This window comes from Arachis hypogaea, chromosome 3 (genome assembly GCF_003086295.3).
Source record: "Arachis hypogaea cultivar Tifrunner chromosome 3, arahy.Tifrunner.gnm2.J5K5, whole genome shotgun sequence".
NCBI lineage: Eukaryota > Viridiplantae > Streptophyta > Magnoliopsida > Fabales > Fabaceae > Arachis > Arachis hypogaea.
Genome location: NC_092038.1, coordinates 139,558,244 through 139,571,631, shown reverse-complemented (window position 1 = coordinate 139,571,631; position 13,388 = coordinate 139,558,244). Strand labels below are relative to the sequence as shown.

Sequence of the window (13,388 nt, the reverse complement as noted above, 5' to 3'; positions counted from 1 at the left end):
TGTTTTAGGATAAAAGGCAAATGTTGCATTGGTTTTTGGAATGGTGGATTGAATATTTCTTGATTCCTCCACTTCCATAACTACCAACAAATTACTAGAAATTGTGTATTCCAGTTTTCTTGTTTTGTGGTTCCAAGATCCATGGTAAGATTCCATCGGATCCAAGCATTAAAGGGAGCTCTAAATAAATCATGTATGTGCTCATGATGGATTAGCTTTACCCAAACTCTAGACGCCACTGGACAGTCTCGCAGCATATGTATTGTGTTTTTCTCTACACCAGTACATCTATGGCAGCTTGAGTTCATCCAAAAATCCATGCTCTTCTGTGTGAAGTCATGATTCTTTCACGGACGACTAGCCATATAAAATATTTGATCCTTTCGGGTCCTCCCCACTTCCAAATAATCCTCCAAATTTGGTCGGTTTCCTCTCCATGATTTTCAAGTATTCGATATGTACTTGAAATAGAAAAGTTACCGTCATTTGCAGGGTTCCATCTCAACCCATCTCTACCAAGTTCTGGTTCAGCTGGTGGTATAGCTCTGATCTTGCATAAAGTTTTCTCATGCAGAAATTGTTGTAGGAATTCAAAATTCCATTGCCTATGTATGACCGCCTCACTAACTGTCATATTAAGGTTTGTGTTATCAATAAGTTTTTTGCTATTCAGCAAAAGCGGAGGTTCATTCTTCACCCATCTATCTCTCCACAGATCTGCTTCCTTACCATCCCCTATAGAGTGAGAAATGTTTTGGTAGAACAGCCCCTGAAGTTTAGTTAACTCCTTCCATAACGGAGAATCCGTAGCACAGGCCTTCATATTATGTAGAAGGATTTTATCCCTTCCATATTTGTTCACCAGTGTTTGCACCCATAATGCCTCTTTATCAGTGTGAATTCTCCATAAAATTTTCAACAAAAAAGTAACATTCATAGTCTCCAGCTTTTTGAATCCTGTAAGTATAATACCCACAACTAATTGGCCCTAGGATCACTCACTCATATAAATGACACTATCATATTTTTCATCTCTCAAACTCACTAACACTCATAAAACAAAGGAGAGAATTTTCACATTTCAAAACATACACATTTCATTATTGAACACACAAAATACATAAGGCATATGTGCCTTTATATAGGCAAAGTTTTCTACTAAAATAATAATTTATGAATCACAAATCAATTTTGTAACGACCACCATTTTATGAGTTGGCTTCATGAATCTTCTTTCAACTTGCATTCATGTTGTTTCCATAATCTTCTAATTTCAATTCAATTTGATTTTGAGTTTCTTCAATGTTGTAGAATGTTGTAGTTGTGCAATTCTCTTGAATGTTCTTAGAAAATCTTCAAGCTTCCAATATTAGCTTCTAGCAATATCTAACCAATTGATGATTATTTGTATTCAACTCAAACTTTGCTTCTTCAATTCTTTAACCATGCTTCATGAAAATTCTAATCTATGCAAGTTGATTTAAAATTTTTAATCAACATTGCCTCCCTTAAATCAAACTTGCAGAATTAATCATTCCAAGCATCTTCTTCAATTTGTAAAATAATACAGTCCTCAATGGCTTTGTAAATATATCTGCAACTTGTTCTTCAGTTGGACAGTACTCGATCACAACTTCTTTTTCATTCACCAATTCTCTGATTTTGTGAACCCGAATATCAATATGCTTCGATCTTCCATGAAATACTGGATTTTTGCAAAGTGCAATAGCTGACTTGTTATCACAAAATATTGTTGTTGGAGTATTTTGTTTCTCGTTCAATTCCTCAAGAATTCTTCTTAGCCAAACTGCTTGTGTTGCACAACTTGCTGCTGCTATATATTCTGCTTCTGCTGCAGATAGTGCTACTACTGGTTGTTTCTTTGACGACCATGAAATTGCACCAGAACCAAGATGAAATACAAACCCTGAAGTACTTTTTCTTGTTTCTATATCTCCGGCCCAATCACTATCAGCGTAGCCAACAAGGTTTACTTCATTAGTATTCTTATAATAAATTCCATCATTTAAAGTACCTTTGATATATCGAAGAATTCTCTTTGCCGCTTGCAAATGGTTGGTACAAGGCTCCTCCATAAATCTGCTAAGCAAACCAACTCCAAACACAATATCTGGTCTATTCGCAGTTAAGTACCTCAGACTTCCAATCAAGCTTTTGAACTTCTCTTCGACTGGAGTAGAAACTGGTTTTGAGTGCTCCATCTGAAATTTCTTCAAAATATCATTTGCATATTTCTTCTGAGAAATGAAAATACCATCATCTCTTTGAACCACTTCAATGCCAAGAAAATAAGACATCAAGCCCATATCTGTCATTTCAAAGTGCTTTATCATAGCCTCCCTGAATTCTGTAATTATCTTCAAATTGTTGCCAGTAAAGATCAAATCATCAACATAAAGACACACGATCAAGATATCTCCAGGTTCAACGAACTTGATATAAAGAGTATGCTCAAACGGACATCTTCTAAAACCATTCTCAATGAAATAAGAATCAATCTTCTTGTACCATGCTCTTGGTGCTTGTTTTAACCCGTACAAAGCTTTCTTTAACTTATAAACTTTATCTTCTTTTCCAAGAACTTCATATCCTGCAGGTTGCTCAACATACACTTCTTCTTCTAAAGTGCCATTTAGAAATGCAGACTTAACATCCATTTGATGTATCTTCCATTTATTTTGAGCTGGTTTTTGTTTGTATCTCTTTGCAACTAATCTTGCTTTGAAACGATCAACTTCACCATTGGGTTTGTACTTAGTCTTGTAAACCCACTTTACTCCAATCGACTTCTTATCTGTTGGTAAATCTGTCAGCTCCCATGTGTCATTCTTCTCAATGGCATGAATTTCTTCATCCATTGCTTTCTTCCAATTGTTGTTTTTAGAGGCTTCTTCAAAGTTCAATGGCTCACAATCTGAAAATAGAGCAAAATTTATGATTTCTTCGTCGGACGGATCGTTGTCATTGCCAACTTCATAATATGCTAATCTAGCAGGTAGTCTTCGTTCTCTTTGCGATCTTCTAGATGATGCTGGTTGTTCAGTTGTGTCATGTTGTCTTTGTGTTCCAGTCCCACATGTCTTTCTCGTCAAACGTCACGTCTCTGCTGATGATCACTTTCTTTGTTTCTGGATTGTATAGCTTGTATGCTTTTGAGTCTGTACTATAGCCGATAAAGATACACTTTTCGCCTTTGTCATCTAACTTCTTCCTTAATTGATCTGGTACGTGGGCATAAGCAATACACCCAAAGACTCTGAAATGATGAATGGAAGGCTGCTTTCCACTCCAAGCTTCCTCTGGTGTTTTATCACGAACACTTTTTGTTGGACACCTGTTTAAAATATGAACTGCTGTTGTGACTGCTTCTGCCCAAAATTCTTTAGGCATTTGTTTTGACTTGAGCATGCACCTGACCATATCCATGATGGTTCTGTTCTTTCTTTCAGCAACTCCATTTTGTTGAGGAGTGTATCTAGTTGTTAGTTGATGTTGAATTCCGTGTTGCTTAAAGTATTCTGAACATGCAAGATATTCTGTTCCTCTGTCTGTTATGAGAATTTTGATTTTATAGCCACTTTGTTTTTCGACAAACGCCTTGAATGTCTTAAAGACATCACATGCTTCTGATTTCTGCTTCAGAAAGTATACCCATGTATATCTACTAAAATCATCAATAAAAGTGATAAAATACCTGCTACCACCGTTACTTGGAACTTCTACAGAACAGAGATCTGAATGCACAATTTCAAGTAATCTTCTAGCTCTCCAAGACTTTCCTGTAGGGAATGGATCTCTGTGCTTCTTTCCCAATTGACAAATCTCACAAACACAATTGGGAATATGAATCCGTGGTAGACCAGAAACAAGTCCTTTTCTTGACAGGTAGTTTAGGCCAGAAAAATGAAAGTGCCCAAACCGCATATGCCACAGCCAGTTATCATCAAGTATCACAGAACTCATGCAAGAGGGATTAACATGTTGAATTTTTAATGGAAACATTCTGTTTGAAGTCATCTTTGCTTTATCAATGAACCTTCCATTGTTGTCAAATACAGTGCAATATCCACGATAAGTTATCATCTTATATCCCTTCTCAGATAATTGCCCCATACTCAGTAAATTGTAATCAAGTTCAGGAGCATAGAAAACATCAGAAATATAACTCAGAGAACCATCTTTCAATCTAATTGGTATGTGCCCTTTTCCTTCAATAGGGATCTTTGTACTATTACCAAACTTCAATAATAGTTTAACTGAATCATCTAATGAAGAAAATAACTCCTTTCTACCAGACATATGATTACTGCAAGCATTATCCAAGTACCATATATTTTCATCTTCAGCACTTGAATTACTTGTAAAAAATAAAGTCTGAGTACCCGAATTGTTATCAGTATTTTGATGCTGATTTTCTGCAACGTGTGCTTGATTATTATTCATCACTTTGAATCTGCAATCTGCTGCTTTGTGTCCATACTTTCCACAATGAAAACAGTTGAAATTGGTTCTTTCTTGATGAAAATTTTCTCGACCTCTTCCTCGGTTGATAGGCCTGAAATTCGTTCCACCTCTTCCTTGATTAGGTGGTGTAAAGTTATTGTAACTTCCTTGGTTGTAATTGCCACGACCTCTACCTCTGAAACTTCCTCTACCTCTACTTTGAAAACTGAAACCACAACCTCGTCCTTCTTGTGTACGGCTTGATTCTGCAACGTTGTTGAAATTCACTCGGCTTTTCAGGGCTTCCTCAGTTGATTTTTCTGACTTCTCCAGTATTCTACTGATGTGGCTTTCCATGGTTCCTTGCAATTCTGCAATCGTCATAGTATCCATATCGTGGGACTCTAGTATCGTAGTCACCACATGGTCATACTTCATCGGCATGGTGCGAAGAATTTTCTCCACCACTTTGCTATCGGGCATATCTTCTCCATAGACTCTCATCTTATTGACAAGATCTGTAACACGAGTAAAATATTGCTCAACAGTTTCTGAGCTCGACATCTCATACCTTTCATATTCTCTTCTCAAAGACTGTAGCTTTGCTTTCTGAGCTTTATCTACGCCTTTGTATGACAGCTTCAACGTGTTTCATGCTTCCTTTGCACTTTTGGAATTTGCTATTTTGCCAAACACCGTATAATCTACTCCTTGATGAATTTGAGATAGCGCCAATTGATCTCTCCTTTGTTGGGCAACATCTGCTCCTTCTTGCAAACCCGGTTCAATAAAATTTCACAGGTTTTGGGCCTTCAAATGGGTAGACATCAAAGTCTCCCAATAACTATAATCAAGTTTCCCATCTAACTTGGGACCGAACCACACAATATTAAAAGTGTTTGCCATACCGACTCTATGATAAACAACTATGTGAGAACTCTCTCACACCTCACAAATTCTCAAACACCAGACGCTGTATTAACCAGCTCTGATACCAAATGTAAGTATAATACCCACAACTAATTGGCCCTAGGATCACTCACTCATATAAATGACACTATCATATTTTTCATCTCTCAAACTCACTAACACTCATAAAACAAAGGAGAGAATTTTCACATTTCAAAACATACACATTTCATTATTGAACACACAAAATACATAAGGCATATGTGCCTTTATATAGGCAAAGTTTTCTACTAAAATAATAATTTATGAATCACAAATCAATTTTGTAACGACCACCATTTTATGAGTTGGCTTCATGAATCTTCTTTCAACTTGCATTCATGTTGTTTCCATAATCTTCTAATTTCAATTCAATTTGATTTTGAGTTTCTTCAATGTTGTAGAATGTTGTAGTTGTGCAATTCTCTTGAATGTTCTTAGAAAATCTTCAAGCTTCCAATATTAGCTTCTAGCAATATCTAACCAATTGATGATTATTTGTATTCAACTCAAACTTTGCTTCTTCAATTCTTTAACCATGCTTCATGAAAATTCTAATCTATGCAAGTTGATTTAAAATTTTTAATCAACAAATCCCAATCCTCCCAAATATTTTGGTTGGCAAAGAGTGTTCCAATTAACAGCATGAAACTTTCTGTTCTCCATATCACCACCCCAAACAAATTTTCTTTGCATTTTTTCAATTTCATAACATATTCCTTTTGGAATCTTCATATGCATCATATCAAAGTTCATAGAAGGGCTTATAACGGATTTGGCTAAAGTTATCCGCCCCGCAAAAGATAAACAACTACTTTTCCAACCCTTCAACTTTCCTGCTACTTTATCAATTAAATTCTTAAATTTCTCTTTACCTTTTCGGGCATTGGTTAGCATCGCTCCGAGGTATCTTCCCAAGCAATCTGCTTCTATAAAACTGCTTTGGTTTTTTATTTCCTCTTTAGTTTGTCCTGTCACATTTCTGGAGAAGAAGATAGATATTTTTGTAACATTCACCTGAAAACCTGAGGCAAGCCTGAACTCCTCAAAAACCCCTTTTACCACATTCATTTGATCTGTAGAAGCCTCCACAAAGAGCAAAAGGTCATCTGCAAAAAGCAAGTGTGAAATGGCTGGTCCTTGTCTCTCAGCCCTCATTGGTTTCCAACTTCTTTCGTTGACCTTTTCCTCTATGAGTTGTGATAGTTTATCCATTACAATGACAAAAAGATACGGAGAGATCTCCTTGTCTTATGCCACGAGTTGGAAGGAATTTCTCCAATTTGCACCCATTCCACAAGAGTTTATAAGACACAGATTCAACACAAGATATTACAATGCGTCTTAGGTGGTGTGGAATTTCGAATTCTTCAAGACTCCTCCGAATGAAATCCCACCTTATACGATCATACGCTTTTTCAAAATCAATTTTTATAGCCATAAAAGTTTTTCTCCCCCTTCATCTTCTTCATGTCATGAACCATCTCTTTGGCTATAATAATATTATCATGTATAGTTCTTTTTGGCACAAAACTCTTGGTTAGGGGCAATCCTTGTGGCTAAAGTGGGTTTAATTCTCGCAACTAAGATCTTTGCAATGCATTTATATACCACATTACATAGAGCTATTGGGCGAAATTGTGTAATAAATTCAGGCTGAGGAATTTTAGGTATAAGAGCAATTAAAGTTTGGTTAACCTCCGCAATAGCTTCCGGATTCAGCCATAAATACCTGATATATGAGCAAAACGCTTCCTGCACCAGTTTCCAATTCTCTTTAAAGAAATGAGCAGGATATCCATCCTCACCTAGGGCCTTGAGGGAACTGATTCCAAACAGTGCTTTATTTATCTCATCATGCTTGAGATTAGCTTCCATAATAGCCAAGTGTTCGCTCTCCATAAGCGGGTATGTGAGTGTAGTGTTTAGTTGAAAACTTTGTTGTTGATCTTCAGTGTAAAGGTCATCAAAATGTTTTATTACTAATCCTTTGAGACATTCTATATCTTCACACCATTTTCCATCACTATTTCGCAATTTAACTATACGGTTCTTCCTTCTTCTTATCAAAGTTTTTGTAAAGTAAAATCTTTACGATCACCCTCTGTAATTCATAGCTGCCTTTTTTGTAGCCATAGGAGTTCCTCCTGCTTCAATATTCCCTCTAATTCTTCCGTGAGTTCTTTCTCCAGCCGGTATAGAAATTGATGCTGCCATACTCTGGAGATTTCTGTATCCCATTCAATCTTCTAAGAACTCTCTCCTTTCTTCTGAACACATCCCTAAGCACCTCTTTGTTCCATGTCTTCAAAAGAGTCAGTGGGCTTAAGATAGATGCTAACCACAGCATATATAATGGGCTCACATTGGACTCTTATTGGGCTTCCATAATTCAGTTTTGCTCAATACATTCGTCTTTAATTTTTTTTTTTGCGCAACTGTCACTATCGTTTCGCAATTTCGTTTCCATTTTCCCGCGAATGTACCTACACCGTTACCGCCGTGGCGATGGGGGAAACTGCCCCCGATAACCGACGCCCGAAGCCACATCAGAACCCATTCCAAAACCCTGAGGGGTTTGTTTCATCTGTACGATTCCAACCTTCCAAATCGCAAATGGCGCTCCCGCATGGCTTGGCTTCCCGGAAGTTTTCGATGCGGAAGGTTTCGCAGAATGCTCTCGTGGCACATACAGGCTAATTCTTGAAGCACTTTTGGCATTAGTGTTTTTTTTTTAGTTAAAAGAGTTTGAAATTACAAAGTAGTTAGGGTTCAAATATGATTTTCAATGTCTAGAAAAGAATCTACTTTGTTTTGTTCTTTTGTTTAGTTGTGTAGGTGAATGATTTTGTGCATTGTTTTTGTATGATTTAAAAATGCCACTTCCAGGAATGAAGGAAGACAAGTGGGGAGATTGTTATGATTTTAAGTGAGGTTTTGGATGCCTCTCGGGGTATATAAATGAAGGCTGAAGAAGTTTGGATTTTACTGCCAATAAGTGATTGGTCAAATGCAGAGTATGGCTTGGTATTCGGTTTCACAACTTGGGGTATGTTCTTGTTCCTTCATTTACTTGGAAGGTGGTGTGTGCAATAGAGAAAAAAGTGTGTTGATCTAATGTCAATCTGAATTTAAACAATTTTTCTTTTCTGTTAAAATGATGTTTGCACTTTTTTTTCAAAAAAAAAAAATTGTTGTTTTATGGCACATATTATTATTATAATATAATAATATGTCTGGAACTTTTGGAGATTATTTAGAATAACCTTGAGAAGTTGCTTATTGATTTTGATTTCTGTACTAACTTTTATTGAATTAGCCTTTCTTTTGCCCCCATTAAAACACGATATATGATACACTGCTTCCTAAGGGTTGCTGCTCAACCTCAACATAACAATTTGTAAAAATTTCAGAACAACTGAGTTCTGAAACGACTTTGGGGTGAGGAGGGGGATACACAGGGATAACTGCATTTGAATAGTGGCCATAAACAATGTACTGAACATATTATCTCTTTCTTTTTGACATTTCTAATTTTAACTTTCTATCTTATCGGATTGATGTAGCCATTGATCAGGTTTTGGAGAGGATGCTTCAATCTGATGAAGTAAAACCATGTCTAACTGTCTAAGAAAGAAGATTGGAGTGATGTTCTGATCGTACCCATTAATTCAGTTACCGAATGCAGCTGTAAGTTATTTATTTATTTATTTATTTATCTTCTTTTTTTTTTAATGTAATCTGAATTTCTGATGCAATCTTTTCTAAATTATTTAATTGCGGGAGCCAAGTGAATTCAGTATTAACAAAGACAAGTTAACAAAGACAAGTTATTGACAGTGTGTAATTACTTGAAATATCAAGTTTGTTTTTCGTTTTTTTTTTTAAATGTTGATTTTCCTCCTCAGTCTCAATGAAATTCTTGTCTTAAAAAAAGAGTAATTAGCAAACGATCACTTTGATACCCAAAAGTTATAGGTGATATAAATTTAGCACTCTAAAGAAAGTTGTCATTAGTTTAGTCCTTCAATAATAAAAAACTATAGAGAATGATTAGATGTGGGCTAATATGATTGAGGTGCAAAAGCCAAAAGCGATATTATCACTTGTATGATTGAGGTGCTCAATTAGTCTAAACTTCCTTTGAAGCATTAAATGGATTGAATTTAGTCATATATTTGAAAGAAACAAATAACCTGACCAATTTTAAAACCCATAAAACAAAACAAAAAGCTAACTGACCGTAATAATAATAATAATGATGCTTGATTATTCTTTTATTTCTGCAAATATGGTCAATTCTAGATTTGACCCTTATAGATAGAAGTTTGATTTAGGTCCAAATATATTTCAATAACCATTTATTTTAAGTTTTTGTCATTATTTTGTTTGTTTTTGGTCCATATAAAGAGTTATGTTTGTTTTAAATGTCTTGTATTGGTATCATTCAAAAGTTGTATAACAGGGGATTATATTTATCTTGTCAATTAAAAAATTTTATTAAGAAACTTCTTCAATAATATAACAATAAGATATTATTTATTTTTGTTGTCTTTTTGTTTGAAAATTTAATATACTTATCTACTGTAGATAATTGGAATAGAGAAAAAGTGGTGTACAAATTTTTATTTCTAGAATATTTTTATTATGTATATTATCTTTTTCCAATTGTTGTGTTGAGGCACTTATTTCTCTAAGTTATATACTTGTGAGTTATATATGTCTATACTCCATATTACATATTCTTTGTGAAATTCTCAGATTAATAAGTCCTAATTCAAAATTTATTGAGGGCTATGTGTTTTTTTTTCGGTTTCAGTCACTAAAGGATAACGATATCGTTTGTGTTTACTTTATCATCTTTATGTTTTACTTTTGTATGAGCAAGACTTGCTATACTTGTCTGACATTTGTGTTGTTAATGAATGAATCGAAGTTTCTGATGTAGGTTTATGTTGCAGATGAAGTCTTGCAGCTGTGAAAGTTGGGTGGCTGAGCAGTTTGGGGTGAAGAAATTCAGAAAATAGCTACTTGGATGAATTCATGGAAGGTATTCATTCTTTTTCCCCCTTGATAGCTAAGAGATGTAAGAGAAGCCGAAGATAGTAGATCATAAAGTCCAAAAACCAAAGGAACAAGGTAAAAATTAACACCTGAAAAGATCACTAAAGGATAAAAATACACTCCATTTGAATAACAGTTCCAACTCTCACATTATCATGGTTAGATTATTTATTTTTATTCTTTTCCTTGTTCACAGTGGGCACATTCTTCCCCCACTCAAGGCCACACTACTCTTTATTTTCTCTTTTGCCATCATTTTGGGTTGGCCCAACTTGATTCTTGATAAGGTACGTTAACCAACTCTGTTGGCTGGATTTCGCAGTGTGGGGTAGTTTGTGTTTGTCCTCTCTCTAATTATCTACTCCTTCATCGATTAATGCCACTCATTCGCTGTTAATTATATAAATCTTTTCTGCTTAGTGGTGTACAAATTTTGCTCCTATCACTCTTCAGCATCATGCTGATGCTGGATCCAACATCGTGATGAACGTGACTAAATAATGCATATAGCTTTCTACCAAATAATTGAAATTTATAAGTTCTCAGAACTGTTCAAGTTCTTAATTATTAGCTGTCTATACAATTATGCTTACCCAATCCTATTCGCAGTTGTGCTAGTATACAACTATGCATTAGCTATCATTAACTTTATTTATCTACACATTTTGGACGGTAATTTCGTAAGAATGGCAGAGAGGAAAGAAAACCACTAACTCCATAGTGCAGTCAGCTCTCAATGTCCCTTCACAGGAAGCATAAGCGTGTCATAAACAAAAGCTGATGGAAAATTAAAAATAGAAAAAGAAGTATATTGTTTGATCAGGTAACAGGATTTCACAATGTCATGTAAAAAGCGGTATTAGAGGTCATTTGTGTTTATACAACACATGTGATCATTTATGTTGCTCACTTTTCTTATTAGAAAAATTCAGCTGATATTAGTGCTAAATTTTGGGACAAAGCAGTCAATTTAAAAAGCAGTAGAGTGGTGTTTCTGAATTTGCAATAACTCTGGTGCACAGACACCAACAAAAATGAAGGACCCAAGACCACATTTGACTGTTTTCATAATTGTCCTTTTATTTTCATTCGTGTCTTGTGTGTCTCATACTGAAGAAGACTTCCTTCAGTGTCTTCAACTTCATAACTCCGCATCAATCTTTAAGCTTGTCTACACCAAAACCAATTCCTCCTATTCATCTATACTCAAGTATTCTGTTCACAACCATAGATTTGCCACCAAAACAACCCCTAAACCCCTTGTCATTGTGACACCCCGGCATGCTTCCCATGTTCAAGCCACCATAATTTGTGCCCGACGCCATGGCTTGCAGATTCGAACCCGAAGTGGTGGCCATGACTTTGAGGGCATCTCCTATACTTCTCGAGTTCCATTTGTTGTCATTGATCTCATAAAGTACAGAAAAATTGAGGTGGACATAGAAAAAAGAACTGCATGGGTTCAAGCCGGGGCGACTATAGGTGAACTTTATTATAGAATCAATGAGAAAAGCAAAACTCTGGCTTTTCCAGCGGGTGTATGCCCCTCTGTAGGAGTTGGTGGACACTTCAGTGGCGGTGGCTATGGATTCTTGATCCGTAAATATGGCCTTGCTGCTGATAACATAGTTGATGCTCACATGATTGATGTGAAGGGAAGGCTTCTTGACAGAAAAGCTATGGGTGAGGACCTTTTCTGGGCCATTAGAGGTGGTGGTGGAGCAAGCTTTGGAGTCATCCTAGCATGGAAGGTCAAACTAGTTTCAGTTCCATCAACCGTAACAGTATTCAGAGTTAAAAGAACATTAGAACAGAATGCAACTAAGCTTATTCTTAAGTGGCAGCTTGTGGCAAGTAAAATTCATGAGGACATAACCATTAATCTCATATTGCAAAGGGTGAATTCAAGTAAAAAGGGAGAGTTAACAACACAAGCCACATTTGAAGCCGTGTTTCTTGGAGGTAAGGATCAACTCATTCCCCTGATGCAAGAAAGCTTCCCAGAATTGGGTTTGGTCAAGGAAGATTATACCGAGATGAGCTGGATCGAATCGGTTGTCTTCATGATTAGAGTTGCTCGATCCCTTAGTTATTTGCTGCAAAGAAATCCAACTTCAGTGCAAACTAATTATAAAGCAAAATCTGACTATTTGAGACATCCCATTCCTGAAGATGGGTTAGACGGAATATGGTCACTGTTCAATGAAGATGAGGGCAAAGGTGTATTTATGCAATTGTTTCCTTTTGGGGGCAGAATGGATGAGATTTCTGAGTCTGAACTTCCATTTCCACACAGATCTGGAAACTTGTGCTTAGTTCTTTACCTAGTTTTTTGGCAGGAAGAAGGGGATGAAGCCGCACAAAGGAACATCCATTGGCTTAGAAGGCTATATAGCTATATGGAACCGTTTGTTTCAAAGTCCCCTAGAGCTGCATATGTCAACTATAGAGATCTTGACATTGGGGTCAATAACATTAATGGCTACACAAGCTATAAGCAAGCTAGCGTTTGGGGTGAGAAGTATTTCAAGAACAACTTCAATAGGTTGGCACATGTGAAGACCAAGGTTGATCCTCTTAATTTCTTCAGGTATGAACAGAGTATACCTTCACTCGTGTCAAAGAGTCACAAATAGATAATGTAAGATCTAAAATCTTGGAATGTCAGCAGCATATATAATCAAATAAGCTGCTTTATTCATTTGCTTCTGTGTATCAGTGTATGGAGGGTGTCCTTCTTCCATAACAATATTATTTCAGAGGCTACTTCAATGCCTAATATATATTTTGCATGAGGACCTTGAGAGCTTCAAGATGGTTATTTATAAAAATGAAAAAATATGTTTACTGTGTCCTAAATTTTTCTTATCCTGAATCAAAATGAGTGGAAGAGCTTGGGAATATTCTGGCAG

The 13,388-nt window shown here is 36.1% G+C and overlaps 1 protein-coding gene across 5 annotated transcripts; it reads left to right on the top strand.

The window, feature by feature from the left end:
• The first annotated feature begins 6,766 nt into the window (after window positions 1-6,766).
• Window positions 6,767-13,335, top strand: LOC112734584 (tetrahydroberberine oxidase). 5 transcript variants are annotated; one of them, XM_072228821.1, is made up of 4 exons: window positions 7,041-7,320; window positions 8,302-8,461; window positions 8,979-9,102; window positions 10,374-13,335. In XM_072228821.1, the coding sequence occupies exon 4, from the start codon at window positions 11,511-11,513 to the stop codon at window positions 13,110-13,112; it is 1,602 nt and encodes a 533-aa protein (XP_072084922.1). In that variant the 5' UTR covers window positions 7,041-7,320; window positions 8,302-8,461; window positions 8,979-9,102; window positions 10,374-11,510; the 3' UTR covers window positions 13,113-13,335. The 5 variants fall into 5 exon arrangements, 4 of the variants coding, with proteins under 4 accessions (XP_072084921.1, XP_072084922.1, XP_072084923.1 ...); XM_072228820.1 differs by having other exon boundaries at window positions 6,767-8,461; XR_011878046.1 differs by lacking the exons at window positions 7,041-7,320; window positions 8,302-8,461; window positions 8,979-9,102 and adding an exon at window positions 10,073-10,120 and having other exon boundaries at window positions 10,374-10,551; window positions 10,673-10,858.
• The last annotated feature ends 53 nt before the right edge of the window (window positions 13,336-13,388 follow it).

What these genes read in the sequence shown, in the direction of transcription:
- LOC112734584 (XM_072228820.1), top strand. Translation starts at nt 11,511, where the DNA reads ATGAAGGACCCAAGACCACATTTGACTGTTTTCATAATTGTCCTTTTA.